General features: G+C 30.0%; 2 protein-coding genes and 1 pseudogene across 5 annotated transcripts in view; 2 read left to right on the forward strand and 1 right to left on the reverse strand.

Annotated features, from left to right (window-relative positions):
• The window catches only part of LOC126854277 (thrombospondin type-1 domain-containing protein 4-like), a 54,445-nt gene extending 46,317 nt beyond the window's left edge, over positions 1 to 8,128 (forward strand). For 2 of the 4 annotated variants that reach the window (XM_050600866.1, XM_050600876.1), the window contains exons 8-19: positions 268 to 472; positions 916 to 1,082; positions 1,473 to 1,578; positions 1,673 to 1,745; positions 2,180 to 2,382; positions 4,181 to 4,313; positions 4,612 to 4,864; positions 5,350 to 5,529; positions 5,822 to 5,986; positions 6,302 to 6,478; positions 6,600 to 6,765; positions 6,931 to 8,128. In XM_050600866.1, coding sequence (XP_050456823.1) covers positions 268 to 472; positions 916 to 1,082; positions 1,473 to 1,578; positions 1,673 to 1,745; positions 2,180 to 2,382; positions 4,181 to 4,313; positions 4,612 to 4,864; positions 5,350 to 5,529; positions 5,822 to 5,986; positions 6,302 to 6,478; positions 6,600 to 6,765; positions 6,931 to 7,046 — 1,944 coding nt within the window. In that variant the 3' untranslated portion in view covers positions 7,047 to 8,128. Of the gene's footprint in view, positions 1 to 267; positions 473 to 915; positions 1,083 to 1,472; positions 1,579 to 1,672; positions 1,746 to 2,179; positions 2,383 to 4,180; positions 4,314 to 4,611; positions 4,865 to 5,349; positions 5,530 to 5,821; positions 6,036 to 6,301; positions 6,479 to 6,599; positions 6,766 to 6,930 lie in introns of those variants that run through there. The other 2 variants (XM_050600858.1, XM_050600878.1) reach the window with 2 other exon arrangements.
• Positions 8,129 to 12,250: 4,122 nt separating this feature from the next.
• LOC126853955 (armadillo repeat-containing protein 6 homolog) lies at positions 12,251 to 17,385 on the reverse strand. Its single transcript, XM_050600223.1, has 5 exons — positions 17,111 to 17,385; positions 14,873 to 15,204; positions 14,113 to 14,408; positions 13,639 to 13,904; positions 12,251 to 13,501 (listed from the first exon to the last, which is right to left on the reverse strand). Exons 1-5 carry the CDS (start codon positions 17,222 to 17,224, stop codon positions 13,127 to 13,129), a joined length of 1,383 nt encoding a protein of 460 aa, XP_050456180.1. The 5' UTR covers positions 17,225 to 17,385; the 3' UTR covers positions 12,251 to 13,126.
• Positions 17,286 to 19,393, forward strand: LOC126848044 (transcription factor TFIIIB component B'' homolog; annotated as a pseudogene).
• The last annotated feature ends 168 nt before the right edge of the window (positions 19,394 to 19,561 follow it).

Consider the following 19,561-nt stretch of genomic DNA (forward strand, 5'->3'; position numbering starts at 1 on the left):
CTCTCTGGCCTTCCCGTGATAGGTCTCGAGCACTTTTAGAAAATTATTCCCTTAAAAAATATATAAGAGAAATATATATTCTCACATGTTGAAGAATAAGTCTATTTAATATATCTATCTATGAAATATACCGTGAAATGTAATTTTGGAATATATGGGAAATAGAAATCGAGAATTGAGCTTGACAAAATTGAAAAGAGATTGCACCATCTGTGTTTCCTAAGTGAATTGAGATGCACTGGAAACTTGCATGTGTTTGCCATTCAGTCTGTAGGATGCGACGGGGTGGTGGGTTCCGGTGCGACGATGGATGCCTGCGGCGTGTGTGGTGGTCAGGGTAGGGGATGCAGATTGTTCGAAGGCATCTTCATGGAACCGATCTTGCCCAAGGGTCATCAGCAGGTGACTAAGATTCCAAAGGGCGCCATGTCACTTAACATATCCGAGCTACGGTTCAGCAGCAATTTTTTAGGTAGCGTATAATCGATGATATTTACTAAAGTAAAATAACTTTGTAAATTAATATGAAGTAATTATCATTTTTCTAATTAAAACAAAAATTTTTATTCAACAAAATCATTAACAATTTATCATTTAATCGACAAAACCGATCGATAAAGTATTGCATTTGTTTGATTTAATACATTTTTTTTTCAATGAATTAAAACAACAGCTCTTATAATGACATTTCGAATGTATTATCTTAATATCGTCTTTTGTTTTAAATTTCTTATTTAAAAAGATTATGTTATATTAGAAAATTGATAAATAATCATTGTCAATTATCATGGATGTTTTTACTTCTGGAACAAAATGCTAATAACAAAAGCAAGAGGCAAATAATATTAAGCAGATTTTTGCTCGCGATACTATAACAGCGGTACGCTGGTTAACAAACGATCGATCTACTCGCAGCGTTGAGAGACGGTAATGGCAGTTACATCCTAAACGGACCGTGGTCTTACAGTCCCAGTGGTACTTATAAAGTGGCTGGTACGATATTAACATACCAAAGGGGCGATAGAAACCGTATGGAGTGTATCTTAGCGACAGGACCGTTGAACGACTCTTTGCATTTAGAGGTATTTCCCGTGTTATCATCTTTTCGTTGACCGTAACAAGAACAGATTAATTATATGGATTTAATTAGATAGATAACTTATGTTATAGCTTACGAATAATTTTATTCACGAATTTTTACCTCTCTAATTTTGTTCGTTTTATTTATTACATAATTACCAATTTTATTTTTGCATCATTTAAAAATAAAATAATTCTTGCAAATATTTGAGTTATTTATTATTGCATTATTTGCATATTTTATATTTGTATCACAATTTTTAATCACGTATATGTAGCATATATTTTATGTATGATTATATTTTTGAATGCATTCAAATCTATGATTTACTATTAAATTTATATATACATATATTATTAATATTATTGTTTATACATTATATCTTATATAGATCTTATCCGTGGAGTTAAATCCAGGCGTCCTGTACAAATATATGTTACCTATGAAGGAAGTGCAGGAGAATAAAGCGGTGATTGCACCGCCGCTGCTTGTCGCAGGTAATCGCTTCCTCGCCAATTAATTATATACAATTAAAAACATAATCGCCGATATATAGTCCATAAACTCATACTGCTTTTTTCCTTTATGCAGGATTGAATGATAGGGGCAATGAGATACCTAGTCCAGATACTCATGTGACCGTGCGGGTACCAATTACAAGAATGTAAGTGCATACATTCTCTTATTATAAAATCTTCAAAGCAATATATTTCACGAATTGTTAAAAATATTAAGATTCTTAAAGGTGCTCTCTTTATACAAAACATTGGAATTACAAATTGCGTATTTATAGTATATCAATTTATTAGATATATTTCCATAATTTAAATTCCAAATTATCTTGAATCTTTTTATACGCCTTTTTTCCTTTTTGGTGCGTTTCCTCCCAGCTTAACATTCAATTTTTGTTTTTTAACTTTATTTTTTAATAACATCTTTATAACACATCTTGTGGCAAGCCTTTCATGCGGCGCTCGCTTGGCTCGGATTCCGCGGATGATGCTCCTTTGTACGACACGAGAATCTATGCGAGAACCTCTCGCGAATCAAGCCGCGCGATTTGTCTTCCTTCATATAGCACGTTACTCTATCTTCCAGATCAGATCAGCGAAGCGATTTATCTCCAACGCGTCGCGATCGCGATCCGCATGACGGCGGACGGAAGGAAGAGATGAAGCATCCACCGACTACGGTGATGGCGGGCGATCAGCCAAAGTCAAAGACGACGAGGAAGAAGAGAAAAAGGAAGTTTGCCTGGAAAATAATCGGTTATGCTCCCTGCTCAAAGGAATGCGGAGGAGGTAAGAATGCAATAATTAATTGCAATTATTAATGTAATTATCATAATATTAATGCTTGTATGCTAGAATATTGCATGTCATAATTGGAAAAGTTTCATTAACGATATCATATTATTTAGTAAACGGTAGTGATTTAGAAGCAAAATAATTGAAATATTTACAGTGCAGAGCAAATAATGAGTTATACAGTTAGGAAAAATAATATTTCTAGCAAAATATTTATTTCGCGATTTTCATGGAATTTTAGCATTATTATTATTTAAATATTATAAATATTTCAACATGTGTAATATTCGAGACGTGATGCGCAGTATTATTATTTCAACATTGAGATATCGGATTTGCATAACTTCCAATATCACTGATAATGCATTTTCGCGTATCTCTCGTATATTCCAGGAAATGTAATAATATAATATTGCAACCTACGAGAAATTAATGAATTTAACGAATAAGCACTATTAATGTATACTAATATATTTTAAATTGCACGCGATTAAATATTTGTGATTATACAACACGAATGTTTAATTAATCGTCATAACATAAAGCTTGTTGATAAAGGTAACAGCCACCGACATGTATTTCGATACATAAACATTTCTCTAACGTGTAGATGTTTTCACAACATTAAATTATTTATTTATTTATAATATTTATAATTATTCTTTTTAGTATAATCGATAAAAACACTATGGAGATTCCTTATAATAATTCATTCACGGCTAATAAAAAATAAATATTGCGAAACATATAATTTGGAAGTATATGATAGCTATATGATATTGGAGCATAAAGTTTAACGACAATATTAAATGTCATTGATATAAAAAGGCCATGTAATTTCGGGTCATCATTTTGGATCTGTCGTAAGAAGTCGATTAAACGGACAATTAAGCAAAAAGCGCCTGGATAATTAAGGTCATTACGAAAACGACTTTGTCTAGACATCACCGAGGCATTGCGTGGGAAGTGACCCGAAATATGTTCGTTTTCGTACAATTGTACACATTTTAGCGTGCGACAATCAAAAATTTTAAGTGACATATTTTTAATTTACTTCATACTAATAATGAAAAAAAGCTATCCATTTGAAAAGCCATTTTTATCAGACTAGATAAATAAAACGAAATAATTGAAATAAAAAAAAAATAAAGATAAATGAAACAGATGATTGCAAACGTAAATGTTTACAAAGATAACGAGAACATACTTTACTTTTAAGATGCTAGCCAGAAATCACAATTGATATTCGTTCACTTATTTGACATCTAGACATTGCAGGTGACAGCATCCGTTAATTGAGGCTGTGATTCAAATAAATATCGTAACTCAAATTGACACGATACGGGCGGAAAGCAATGGATAGGAAAAAGAACGCGATGGTCATGTCAATCATAATACAAGATATTCCCGTCGCATTTTACTTTATCTGTGAATTTTTTGATCAATGAGAAATTAAAATTTTTTAATAAAGATATCGAGAGGCATCAACGATTTTTGAATTAACCGATTTAAAATAAAAAGCTTTTTGCAATTTACACAGATTTAATCTTATTAAAAAAATCTATTATCCTAATTTTATTATTTTCGTCCTCTAATTTTGAGTAGATCTAATTTTAATAAGATTTCAATTAAAATAATATATTTTTTATCCTATATATATGAACAATTTTTAAAGTTAATATCAATTTTTTGCTAAGAAAAATTTGACTTTTAATTGATCGAGGATGAAATAAGACGCGAAATTTGGCTCATCGCGTATCGTTTGGGTAACTTGCTGTATCTTTATTTATAGGCATACGAACGACGATTCTAAAATGCATTCGCGAGAATAGCCAGACGCCTGTTAACGATAAACGTTGTCGCAACGTGGAAAAACCGAATCTTCCTCCCCCGCTGCGATGCAACGATCATCCTTGCGCCGCCAGGTATTTACGTCGATATATTTTCCTTCTGTAATGATTCTTCAAATCTTTTGATCATTATCGTGTCTTCTTTCAGTTTTCCAAATTTTTTAATACATTCAAAATCGATTCTGTTATAATATATCTAATTGTTAAAAAATCGAGAATCTGCGATACTTAATCATATTTTTGTTAAGAGAAGACTGAATTAAATATATCCAAGAATTCTTGGTTGAATGAAAAGTAATCCTATATTTAGAGTTTAATTAATTAATTCAAACAAGTTTGATTCTCGTATTCGACGAAGTGGAAATGTTATCAGATGGCGAGCCGAGCAGTGGAGCGAATGTTCGGTCACTTGCGGAGTCGGCATCAGAACGCGAAAACTCGAATGCATTCAGGAGCTGAACGCAAGATTGACAATGCGCGTCGCTGCCGGTGCGTGTATTCAACCGCCAGATCTGAGCACCACGGAAGCTTGCAATCTGCCCGTCTGTCCCAACGCAGGCCCAGAATTAAGGCATATGCCCTCACAACACGACGCACCCAGGTGGGATGTGGGCGTTTGGAGTCCGGTGAGTCATTAATCTGTTAAATGCTTTTATTGTTGAATGACTACTTTAGCGATTTAGAAAGTAAGTCAGAAAATTATTAGAGATTAAAAGTTGGAAATCTTTTCAAATATCATGAAAGATAATCTTAATAATACTATCAGTTTTAATAATTGCTATTATTGTTGCATCTTTTGCGCATTAAAAATCGGGAAAAATTTATGTGATAGATTTTCCGATTTTTAATAAAACATGAGCTCAAAAATTATCAATTTAATAGACAACTAATAGCACAATAATAAAATTCTTTACAAATTCATTACATTGTTATAAAATTAAATTTTTTATCATTAATTTTATGCCAATGTTTTTTTTTTTTTGCTTTTTACGATTTTCTAATGTCTAGCATAAAAATGACGGGACTCTTCGCTTTACATTGTCGGAATTGATTCTAATTCAACGTTATCTTCCGTCAATTGAATCTTCTATCACATAATTACACTTTTTAGTGTTCGACGACATGCGGTCGTGGAATCCGAAATCGAACGGTGACTTGTATAACGTCCGGAGAATCGTGCTCGTTAGCCAATAAGCCGGAATCCCAAAAAGCGTGCGAGATTACGACTTGTAATGCAATAACGGACATGGGACATCATGCACCTTGGCTGTACTCAGAATGGTCTTCTAAAGTATAAAATGCATTGTTAAATTAATTTTTCTAAGCATAAACATTAAAAGAGAATACTTTTGTTCAAGAATTATGGATCCTTCATGCATTGATTTTTAACATTTCATATATTCACACTCGATATATATTTTAAATACACAATCTAGTATTTTCAATGACAACTGATAAAAATATGTATATTTCAAACATTTTATGGATTTTTATTTAATATTTCTTGACTTTAAAATAGAAATAAAATATATACATATATATATTATTCGGGATATGCAGCGTAATATTTGTCGCTGTTGTAGTGCTCCTCGGAATGTGGAAATGGTCTAAAAATCAGACGAGTGGCATGCGCTGACGGTAGCGAATTATTTTGCAATCCCAAAGAGAGACCTGACACGGAGATGCATTGTTTCGAACGAGGAACGAACTGCGATCGACCCAAGTGGTTCACCGGTCCATGGACTTCCGTTAGTACAAGATGACTCAGAAAATAAAACGCTCGCTTCGTGGCAACACGTAATGCTAAAGTGATCACCGTAGATGACATTAATTTTTTAAATAAATCTATTTTTATTACCAAAATGCACATTTTTAATTATATAAATAGACAAAATTGCACAATTATACTCTTATTTCTAGATAATTTAACGTAAGAATGGAATCATGATAATTTTTTTTCTTTTCTTAAAAAAAAATTCTTTATTCATTTTCTAATTATTATACAATATAATTTTATAATCACTAGCAATGTAATCACTTACATTAATTTCTTATGCTTTTAGTGTTCTGTCTCGTGCGGGGTCGGTATGCAACATCGAGATATCGCTTGCATAGCTAGAACGAATGATGACTTTGTCGTACTATCCGCAAAAAATTGCAGTGATCCGAAGCCAGTGACTAAACAAGTCTGCAGAATGTCGATATGTTCGCCGGAATGGTTCACTTCGAATTGGTCGACGGTAAAATGCTTAAATAATTTATATCAAGAGAATCTTTCGTCATAAAATTTTTTTTTTTGAGAATTCTATCAATCTACATTTAAGAAGAATGTTTAGTGCAATCTTCGTGTTTTCTCTTTAGTGTTCTGCAACATGCGGGAACGGTGTGCAAACGCGGCTTGTACGATGCATCGTGGAGGGTATCAGTAGCATCAATTGTTCAGAAATCACGAAACCAACCACGGAGCAACAATGTAACATGGAGCCATGTAAAAAGGATGCGCTAGCAGTGAACAAACCACCGAAAAGTAAGAAAATGCCATATCTTTCTTAACTTCGATTCTTCCTAATTTTAACAAATAAGGTCGAGCAATTCTTCAATAATAAATCGACAATAATAGTGAGATTTATTATTACATGAATAATAAATTTAAAATGTTCTTGTTCAGATATATTTTAATATTACATTTCAGAAGTGCACGAACCGTCCGAGTGTGTTGACAAGTATCCGAATTGCGCTTTAGTAGTAAAGAATGGTTTGTGCCGAATCAAATATTATAAGCACTCGTGTTGTCAATGCCGCCAGTAGCCGAGGAAACAATTTTGCGTTCATTCGCAATTTTTATGAATGCGGAATTAGCGTTTGCTAATTAAAATATAGATATCATGTCACACAGGCAATTCCTGCCAAGCGTAAGACTGCTATAGAAAGATGATCTTATATGTATAGTTTTATTTATAGTAAACGAATAACATAATTCTTATAGAATGGCAGAATTCTTTTTTCTTTTTTTTTTTCAAAGAACATCTCAACGAATTAGAAGGAATTGCCTAATTCAGAATGCAAAGTTTTCTTTGTCTTAATCTTTCATTTTAATTCTTTGAGTTAATTTTTGGAGAAATATTGAAACTATGTTCTGAATAAGGCAAATAAATAAAATAATATAATAAAATAATAATGAGATAAAATACAGATATCAGAAAAAAAAACAAAAATATGCTACATAAAAAACGATAAGCTTCTATCTATTCGGATTAAAAATAGATTTTTTTATGATAGAAGTCCTCGAAAAACTAATCTTGATTTTTCCGAGGATCTCAAATATAATGAAAAAGTTCAGTTTGTATTGTTTGATATTGTCAGGTATTTGTGTAATATATTGCGATGTGTGATATGATACGTTCGTCCACCTGCAGGTACGTGTATGGATCGTTTATGTTAACGTCGTGCATGTACAAGTCGATATCTGTGTTATCATCGCCACGAACAGGGGATGCAGAGCCGTAATTTTATCGATTCGGACGAGCACTTATGCATTGTCGGCCCTGGTGCTTTTATATGCAGTATCGCAAGCTTAATTTTTATATGCTTTTTGTCAAGCGATTTGTTTGCTGTATCCAAAGTAAAAAAAAATATGTGAATCTCATTCTTGAAAACTCGAAATATCTTGAAGCTTCTCGTATAGAAAAACAAGAAGTCTCATATTTTCATCTCTATTTAATCTCATATTTAACGGTAAATATATAACTATTTCTACATTTTATTTATTGCATGTTAAAAAATTTATATATAGTATGTGAATCAGATAGATTTTATTACATTTGTATTAAATGTTGTGCCATAATCGTGGCCAGAAATTTTAATTCAATAAAAAATTTAATTTATTATTTAAATTTTAATATAATTTATTAAATTTAATTTATATAATTTAAAAAAAAGAAACTTCTTCCAAATTTAATTAAAATGTATGTATTTTAGAGATTATTATATTATATACTACTTTATTTTAAAAATAGCATTCTATAGAAAGTAACAAAATATAAAAAAATTATAAAACATACATATATAAAACAATACATATATAAAACAAAAGTATACATGCTAAAAAATGTTACTTTTCTCTAAATATATCATTATTTTAATTTAATTTATCATGGCATCAGCATCAAAGAAAGTGTATACGATGCTTTTAATGCGTTTTTAATTTAGATCTGATGTATTTTGAGCGGTATAGACTACAAAAACAGTCTGATTAAAAAGTAATACATTTTCGAAGATGAAATCTCGAATATATTTTACGTCTCTGGATAACGAGCTTCTCTTTGCATGTACGTTTGCGCAAAATATTCCCTCATGGAAATCTCTTATAGAAGCTGCTATATCTCTGCATCGATTGCGTAAAACGAGAAACGAATTTCCAGTGAGCCCATATTCTGGATCGACGTGAAACAATGTAAAAGCCATTGTACCGATTGTGTCGTTCGAGCGTACAGGTTTGTGTTATACAGGGAAAATACGTCGCGATAAAAAATCGGCGTTACTTTTGTTTCCAAAGAGAAACATTTTGTCACATAAATATAATTGTCTTCTATATTGAAATGTAGAAAATCATCAGACGACAATTTAATGTTACTGTGCTACGCTCGACATTCGAACAAACGAGCTTTATCCAGATGGAAAGAAATGTTCTTTTTTGTAAATATAAACTTTGAAAATAGGTAGCTTATTGTACATACGAATTGCGAAATAATGTAATGAAGTACTAACGTCGCGATAAAATTACGAAAGCATTTCTTCTAACAAAGCGTAAATATTTGTTAATGTTCTTCTGCATTCGTCGTAGCTTCGTGATTCAAACATTGATTTCTTATTAAGAATTAATATAGTTTTCTTTTATGTTTTATGTTAATAACTGCTTTTATATATAAGTTAAAAGAGTAGCGCAAAAATTTTTAATTGACATTTGATTTACGAAAACTGCATGGTAAAGATATTCACTTTTTGAATTAAAAAATTTTACAGAAAGCAAATTTTCTTTAATTGATACTTATGTTTCTGAGGTTTGATCTCGAAGAAATTATGAATGTTAAAACTCTCGTTCTTGTATACATCATTAGGTATCGAATAAATTCATTTCAGTAAATTGATTGCATAATAATATATACAATAATAGAAATATATGTTTGTATGTGCAAATTACATAAATTCGCTGTTATATATATTGTATATTTCGCGACGATTAAATGAAAATTAGATTGATCCCTCGTCAACAAATTAATTCGACGTTAAACTTGTATCTAACTTGTTTCTAATAATTTAGAAACAAACTGTTAACACTATTAGTATGAAGCAAATTGTCTCGCTCAGATTCTTTATTTTTACAGCAATTACAAATTATTTACACAAAACTTTTATTTATTTCTTTCTTAATTATTAATTTCACATCAATTTATTTACTTCAGTTCTATCAGGTAAGTACTTTTCATAATTTTTATCTTATTTTTCTGATAGCTATTTAATATATTTATTAATTTTTCTAAATTACGTATATTAATATTTATATTAACTTGTTATAGAATTCATGTAACAAATGTGTGGGATTTATGCTTATATTCTATTTGAATTAATGTATCTGCAAATTTAGAAAAATATAAAAATTTTTATTGAGTTTTAAATTAAAACATTTTTTTCAGATACAATTGGTTTCATTATTCATGTTATTTCATCAATTTTATCGTAAGATAATAGATTTTTATTGTTTAAAAAATATACATACTTTTGTTTAGTGTTACAATTTTCATTTTCTATACGTAAATGTTCTTAAGATTCTATATAAAATTTCTTGATAAATATCATTATATCTGATTGTTATTATTATATTTGAAATTTAAAGTTTAATTCTCTTTCTCTCTTTTTCTTTCGAGGTTTCAGATTCAAAAATGAAAATTTGCTCAACTAAATATTAATTACAAATGTCTGCGTTTTTATCAAATAATCAGAATAAATGATGTCTCACTTACAAATATGACACTATTATGATAAATATTTACAGTTTCTTACGGACATCATCAAATAATACAATTTTACATATAAAACGGTAGATCGTGGGAGATGCTTTGGAGAAATGCTTTAATGCGAATGTAAACACGGCGACGGTCTATCATCAATTATAACAGTAATTGTTTGAGTGTTAAATGTCAATGGCTGTGATATAATCTTATATATATATTTGACTTATCACCATTATATATTAATTTTACTTTGATTGGAGAATACAGAACAATGCAATTCGAATTAATTACATCTATTACTCAGAGGAAAAAATTATCGTAAATATGTTTTTAAATATCCTATAAATATTTGACATTTTAAATGTGTTCTCCAAAAAAACAAGCAAGTGTAAAATATATTGTATTAAGATAAATTTATATCTAATAGGCAAACATTTTATACGAATTATAAGGAAAAATAATTTTTGAAAGAATATTTTATTTATTATATGCAATTAATTAATTGATTGATAATTTTGACAAATAATAATTATATTTGATTGCAGCAAACATGTTTTTGTTGGCTCTATGTAAGTTTTAATATGAATTTATAGAAGTCATTTTCAATGAAAAACAAAGTTATTTTTGAGACAGTACACTGTACAATATAATTAACATTAAGAAGTACGAAGATGAATATAAATCACTATCGTGCTCCTTTATCGAGGTAAAACGTCCACTAATGTCCGTAAATATATGTTTTGTGTCATCGCAAGCACACATATGTCGCAATCGCGTAGCTTGACTATCGCGAGTGTAATCTCGTCAAGAACTGTGATACAACGTAGTCTGCAGGAATGAAGTACAACGAACGATAACGAAAATTAATGATCAATGTACAATAAACCAGCTGCTCTCCGAGAAATAAAAATCGTCTGGCGCTTTGTAAAATTGCTTTCGTGTCATTCGTAGTGCACTAAAAGCCTTAATCGAAAACAGTATCATACGACAATCATATTGCAATCGATATATAATTAATCGTGACGAAATTCTATTAAGAATATAATTGTTATAATTACAAACGAGAATGATTGCTTACAAAGAGAAAATTTAAAATTTGGCTACTTCATAATCTGCAAGTATATTATGTCCAGAATTTTTTTGCCCGTATATAGTAACATTGCAATGTCTGTTTGGATAAAAAGGTCTATCTTTATATGCAGAAAATCGGAACTATTCGAAGTATTTAATTTGCATGGATAAAACACATATGACTAACAAGAATAAAACAATCTTTTTATTTTTTAACAATTAAAATTGATGCTTTATAATCAGTAAGTTGTAAGTTTCTATTTAATTAATTATCGCACTATTTATAATGCAGAGTATTCTTGCAGTATGAAGAATCCGATTTTCCGCAGGTTTCCTTGCAGCCTCAAGAGATGACGATATATGCGATTTTACTAAAGATCCTTAGCCTGCGCATATTTGTCATGATATTCTCTGAATAGTATAGATCATGTTTCTATTTAAGATACGTGGGCGACGCGAAACAAATCATAAGAGAATCAGACTGATAAGAATAGGCATGCGTTACTTATGTATTACAGATTGTAACTACATGTTTGATGTTCGAGCACTCTTGGATATTAGATATTAATAAAGCGAAAGTCAACAAACACCTGTTTTTGCTCAAGGAAATTTAAAGAAGCAATGGATATTAACAAATTGGTTGGAGATAAAATATCCTCTTTTTTCATGTTATTTATATTTGAAGAAAACTATATAGAATATATAATGGATACTATCGAATAAAAATGTTATTATATTTTTTCGCGTAAAACAATATTTTCTCCAACACTATCTTTAATAGTTAATTTATTCTCTTTTTATCAGTGCCATTTAAAATTAGATGAACTCGTGAGGAGTGGACAGAGGGAAAAAAAAAAGAAATAATTAATCTTCCATGAAGATAAATCAATCGGATTATATTTAACGGTTTATGTATATTGTATAATTAAAAATGAATTTTTATTCCTCATAGTAATACGTTACAGACATATAAAATTTTTCACCTTTATATAAAATAATTTATAAAAAAAACAATCGCGATATATATAGCTATACAATATATGTATATCATTATATTTTATTCGTATTAATTTATGTCTTTTTTCAGTTTGGCAATGTTCATGTTCACATTATTTAGATACATGATTGTATCAGCAGTCTTGATTATTAACTTTAATTTACAAAATGTCCTGTCTGCTTATTTCAAAATTCTAATTATAATGTAAATTGAGAAAAAAATTCAGTCAAAATAATGGTGGAAATAATTTAATTCTCTGTTTAAGATTTAATCTCATAGAATTATCTATACATAATAGTAAAACCGAGTGAAAATGACTGTACAAAGTACAAATAAATTAATTAAATAAAAATATGTAATATAAATTCCGGCAGTGTATTAGAGGAGTATATATTATATAAATTTCAGGCACTATACAAATCCTTAATTATATTCTGTATAATAAATGATAATTTGTGACAAAAAACAAATGATATTAGATAATGTTACAATTTAATTTTGCTCTGGAAATGTTCTAATAAAAAATATAATTCTAATCAACAAAAACAATACATATAAATTAAGATGCTAACTTTTTATGAAATATCATCTAGAAAGTCGCGATTATTTTACAAAATTTGTATTTTTTGAGCACAAAAATATCTTACTCATTACATTAATTAAAAATATTATCAATTATTACATAACATTGCGAGGTGAGATAAAGCAAAGTACAAAATTCAAATTATCGATGTACTTGTATAGTAAATATAGTTTTAATATTATTAGATATTATTGTTACCGATAATATTTTGTGTTGACAACAATTATTAATAACGCTCGTTTTTCATGCTGACACCTTTTCCTGTCCATCTTTCCTTTAGGTCTACTTTCAGTTCTAAGTCTCTCAATGCAGCTTTGATGTTGTCCTCCAACTTGGGACCGTGCAAACGTAACGCATCCCGCAACACTTCTTCAACACCATATGCTAAAAACTCCTTGGACTCGGATCTGTTTCGCACTGACATATTCCTAATCGCCCAAGAGGCTTGTTTTAGGACGTTTACATTATTAGGATAAGCCTTCATAGCATCTACAATCACTTGGGCTGCGCCACAATCATAAAACACACCAGAATTTGAAGTGCTTCGTAAAGATAATGCGGATATGCAACCTAATCCGGCTGTCACGATATTCTCTGATCTCTGTCAAATATAACACGTTTTAATAAAAACTCGTCTTAAAAACTATTTGGTTGTATATGATTTAAGGAAATATTTTCTGAAATGGACTTATTCAATGAAAAAAGATTGTTTCGTTTGTTTATCACAAATAAATTTACCTTCATTCTACTGATAGCGGATACGATTAAAGGCGCGAATCCGGAAGTCACAATGTGAGATTTTACACTATCATTGCCAGCGAGCGCTTTGAGCAACTTTAAAGCCTGCCAATTTAATTTTTCAGAATCTGGATATTCGGTCATTATATCCAAAATAAATTTCAAGCCTCCAGCATCCTCTACTTCTTGGCAGAATTCATTTCGGACAATTAATGCGGCTAAGGTGATCATCAAATCACCTACGACCTTCATATCCTTCTTAAATCCTGTTTGCGTGACAAAGTGCTTATAGTATCATAATGTATTTTATTTTATTATAAAATAAATATAATATATATATATATATATAATATAATATATATATATATATATATATATATATATATATATATATATATATATATGAAACAATAATCGTTAAAAATATTCAGATTGTAAAGCAATATTGTAAAGCTATCTAAAAATATAATTTACTTGTCAATAGTTCTGTCAGAACATCGAGAGCACCCTTCGCCATGATAGTTGCGTGTTCGTGAGCTTTTCCATACTCGTGCCTGATATCATCGTCCAGGACTAATGCTCTGATCACCGAACATGCATCCTTGATCTCGTGCGCACCTACGTCCTCGCGTACCAATATTTTCTTTAGTTTTTCGAAAATATTTGTGTCAAAGATCTTTTGCCTGTTCATCTCATGCTTTATACAGCATTCTCGTATCCAATGCAGCAGACATTGCAATGTCGCAGTATCGTGATGCTTTTCTAAAATCCTGACAAAGAATAAGTTTCCATAAATAAATCTAGAGAGATAAAAAAAAAAATAAATATTTATAAAATCTAGTTATTTTTTATAATTTTTATTTTTTCTATGCTTGTGCATCTTATGTCAATTTTTTGTTAAGTTATTGCAGATTTAAAAAAAAGTTTATAAAATAAAATAATTTTCAATATTTAATTTAAATAACAATGTGTGAATATTAAAAAAAAATATTAAATATTTATATTCTAATAATCTTATAAATTATATTAACAGATAACATCGATTTTTCTATTATCCGATAAAAAAACTTTTTTTTTTCATTATTTTGTTCTTCTCGGTTTTAATGCAAATTAATGATCTTTCCCTCTTATAATATTTATATTATAATATCACATATTTTTACAACTTTGAAAGATATTTATTCATGTGTGTTCGCTTTTTCTTAGAACCAATCTTGTAAGGAATAATTCTTACTGTGTCTGCAATGCAATCCCATCGTCATCCAATAAATCCGGATAACCGGACATTAATGAGGCAATTGTTTCCAGCGCGGATTTAAATATCGCGTGATTCTTCTGGCAATCCTTCAGGAGATCGATCAAGATGTTGTAACATTTACGTTTACCCGCAAACACTCTATATCGAATGTCCTTGTCCAATTCAGTTCGCAATTCTTGCAACGTCTCGGGCACACGTTCGTAACTTTTGTCGTTCACAGCGCGCGTTAATTGCTCCAGACATATTACTATCTGTTTGTATTTGTCCTCAAGAACTAAATCTGTGATAATGTTGCTCAAATCTATCCCCTGCGCGAAATAAACGCTCCATATTAATTATATCGCAGCAGCAATGTATGATCAGGCCCTGTGATCAAAGTATATAGAATTTTCTCTAATAGTTGTATACAATAAAGTTTCAATCAACTTATTTCACAAATATTTTTATAAAAACTCATATTTATACTACAATAAATATCTTTTGAATAGGATCACTTTCTTTAACAATAATTTATTTGTGACGAAATAACGATAATATTATTTTCATAATTTAAAATATATTTTTCATAAGTTTCTTTTTTCCTCTTTTTTATACAAATTTACCTCTTCTTTTTTACAGCGGAGTCTTTTTCAAAGATGGTTAAGATAGCTAGATACAGTACAATAAAGAATAGACCAATGTCTTAAGATAGCAATTGTGACACAAGTGCTCCGAAACTAACTGTCAAGAAATGCGGAAGGAGCGCGTAACAAATTTTATTTTTGTACGACAGAACACTTTTGTAAATACTCTTCTATAAAAGTACTAAAGTTTTACTCTTTTAATAGCAATAATAATAAAAATCAGTAAAATATATTATCATAAAGCTTTCAGAATTTTTAACAAAATATTATTGAAATTTAAATTCTCGGAATATTTTGTTTTCAACTAATAAAATAAAATTTTATGATTATTAACTTTTTTATCTTCTCTATCTTTATTAACTTCTATAGTTAACCGTGAAGTTTTTCGCTGTGATTTAATATTCTGTAAGTAATAATGTAAGCTCAAAATATCAATTAATATTCTGTTTATTTCTAATAACATTAATGAAAATTCTCGAATAAATGCACTAATAACCAGTGTTTGTGTTATCTAGATAAAGTTATCTAGACAATCATTTAGAATATTTAGGTGAAGCAAATGCATTATCTCATCTTTATCTAAATAATAATAGAATGTATTATCTACATATTTATATTAGCTGGAAAAATATGTCATCTGCCTTAAATTATCTAATATAATGTATCTAGCAGAACTCAGTCCTTAGTAAACGCTTTATGATTCTTTAATATGTTTGACTCTTACATTTAAATACAACGAAAAATCAAAAGTAAGATTCAATCACATTAAAGAATCACTAAGCACAGTATCAACGCGAAATTATAAAGATTAGACTTAAAGTGTGTTGCATCACACTATTTTATACGTGATATTTTCTATTATTTTCTATTATTGCCGAATATGATTTTTTCAGTTTTGTGCAATTTTTCTATTAATAATTACATAGCGGAAACTGAAAATGTATTTAATGAAAAAATCTATAGGTAAATATATATTATTTTAGTTGTTACATTTTTTCCTTAATAATTTTTTTTTTAAACAATTTTAATATAACTTCACCTTAATCATCTAGATAAACTTAAAACAAATCATCTTTATCTTATTTAAAATAAAATTTTATATATTTTATCTTATCTTTATCTAGATGATTTCAATATTATCTATGCACAACACTGCTAATAATTTATGTAAATGCATACGTGAGAAGCAAAACACTTTTAAAGTGCAAAGATATAATTTCCAAATAAATTCTCACTTAAGTTTAAATAGTAAAATTTCATATAACTTAGAACTATGTTATATTTCTTTACAGTAATGAAAAGAAAGAAAAGTCTTCCAACACAGATCGCGCCTATAAAAAGCACGAAAGAAAAATAATATTTTCTTTTTATTCATTATACAATTTATTCATCAAAACTAATTTGAAATCTGAGGTAAAAAAAAAATTCATGAAGTTTCTCAAAACTTGAACAATTTCGTTCTTTTCTTTCCAGTACACCGAGAGTGAGAATTCTCAACAACTTGACGTATGACTCACATAATCACGTGCAAGAATCGGAAAGATATTTTTCATTGATCATCGAGCGATATAAACAAAGGATGCGGCATTACCTTCATTTCAAAGCATTTGATAGCGTCTTCGACCGCCTCCTCTTCGGTCAAACCGAGACCCTCCATTAATTCTCTGATCTCCTCGTCATAAGTTTCCTGGGTAATCCTGCTCATGATAAAGAGATTTCTCTCAGATGGTGTTCCAATTTACTATATAAGGAGATGAACGGCGTATGTGAATCGCGCGAGCGAGACAAGCGTACACTGGCTTGTCCACGTGGTGACAAAAAGAGTAGACCTGTCAACGCGACTGCGCTCGCAAACTCATCTCCATTCTGCCGCTGAAGTAGTACAAGTTGATGCTGTCAGAGGGAGCGCTACTCGTCGAGATTACATCGATGATCTTGATCAACACAGACTTCTATCTTCTATATTGTCCATCGTGCCAAGGAATGATTCTATACAGAGACTACAGAGCAACAAGTTTAGTACTACTGCTGACAATCAAAATATCTCTCCAAGAATTAAAGCGATGCAAAAGAGACGCATGCAGGTGCAGGTTTCAAAATCGGCGAGAAATTCTTACTAAAACACGAAAGTAAAACGCCTGATAAAAGTCATGAAAATGTATGATTTTATATATTATAATCCCGTAACAAATCCTATGAAGTCGAACAAAGAACAAAGAATAATTGCAGCACAGTAAGTATATTGAATAATAATGACAAAGTATACAATCCTCATCCTTTCTCCATGCACCTACACACACATACACACACACATACACACAGATGTATAAAACATATGTCTATATGTCAATACTTTGTGAATTCCATTTTTGTCCAGACCAATGGAAATACCGGAAGAGGAAGAAGAGGATGATCCGTTGGCGATACCTGTACTGCAAGTCAAGGTCGATCCTGATGGTCATCAATTAATAATAGATGAGCAGAGTCTTGTGATAGAAAAAAAAGATGCAAAAAGAGTTAGAGAAATAATGTCAAATGATATTATTGTTGAAGACGGTATTTGCAATAATGGTGATTTTTATAAGAAACATAAGAGAAGAAAAGAGTGGCCAAGATGGGAGATGTTCAAATTTTACAAAGTCAGTAAATGTAGTACTGATTTTTTATTGATGCAGACTTTATTCCCAAATAGGACTAGACAAGAAATTGAACAAAAGTACAAGAAAGAAGAAAGAGTTGAATCACCTAATTGATTGAAAAAGCTCTGAAATACCATCAAGAGTTTGATACTGAAATGTTAGAAGAGCAGTTAGGTATTAAATATTATTAAAATATTGAGCTAATATAATGGTTTTGTAATCATTTACTTATAATAAAAAAAATTTTGTTGCAGATATAATAATTAATTTACATGAATAGGTTAATTAGAATATTTTCATTAGAATTTTTTAAACTTTGGAATAATACTTATGTTAGACAATTTAATCTACTTATATATGTCATTTATTTACTGTGTAATTGTAATTGTAATATGTACTTGTAACACACAATTTTCTTGAATTTAGTTTAAGCTATTGTTTTGACTAAAGAAAATCAATCAAAAATGATATTTTGTTTTTAGCAATGTTACAAAAAAATAGAAAATATTCAAGAAACACCTAAAAAGACATCGGAGAAAATGAAAAATGATCAAAATATAACTAGGGCAGTGAAAAGACGCAAGCATCGTGAGTATATTACAATCTTAATTTCATTTTGAAGTGATACTTGATGAAACAAGATATGTATTAATAATGAGAAAACTAAATTTGAATACGGATTATGTTTTAAGTAAATTTATTCACATAAACTATTACAGGATTGGTGGCGAAAAGTATCAGAGAGTGTGAAGCACTAAAAAGCACTATTAACAATGAAGAAGCTGAAGACACAATATCAACAAGTGACGAGATCGATTGCAATAAATAGTGAAGCGAATGATGCTCATCAACAAATGGGAAGGGAAGCAAAGTACAAAAAAGACGATTGGATGATAAATCCGATACATTCTGATGATGACAGTGTAAGTCATTTCAATAGCGATTCGGGCAGTTTTCCGGAGATTTATCGAGTCCGACCGATTAGATCTGGTAGACAACCGAAAAAAATGAAAAAGTTGCAAACGCCCAACATCAAAAAACTTAATACGCCTAATGTTAATATGATATCAGATGGTGATATCGAGAATGAATCGTCAGTAATTGATAATGAGAATGTGATATCGTCATATGCGGCCATCGAGGTCACAAAGGTTGTAAATACTTCAATCAAAAATGGCGAAAGCGCGGAAACGTCGTGTCCTGATAATCATTTTATCGGAACAAAATTGCTGTAGAGAAAAATTACAACTGTCAGAAATAAAATATTGAGCAAGTGCAATTTAAATTCAATTTTAAAATCTGTTAAATTGCGATACAGTAATTTAAGAAATATCAAAATAAGCAAAACAATATACAAATCACAGTAATTATTGCCTGTTTTGTGTCTATGTTGTTTTAATGTT

This window comes from Cataglyphis hispanica, chromosome 1, assembly GCF_021464435.1.
Source record: "Cataglyphis hispanica isolate Lineage 1 chromosome 1, ULB_Chis1_1.0, whole genome shotgun sequence".
NCBI lineage: Eukaryota > Metazoa > Arthropoda > Insecta > Hymenoptera > Formicidae > Cataglyphis > Cataglyphis hispanica.

Bases quoted from the DNA above. Each gene is read 5' to 3' on its own strand.
- LOC126853955 (XM_050600223.1), bottom strand. From the start codon at position 17,224: ATGAGCAGGATTACCCAGGAAACTTATGACGAGGAGATCAGAGAATTA. The intron at 15,205-17,110 runs GTAATGCCGCAT...TATTTCGCGCAG, and splicing joins TCAAATGCTTTGAAATGAAG to GGGATAGATTTGAGCAACAT. The intron at 13,502-13,638 runs GTAAATTTATTT...TATATTTGACAG, and splicing joins CCGCTATCAGTAGAATGAAG to AGATCAGAGAATATCGTGAC.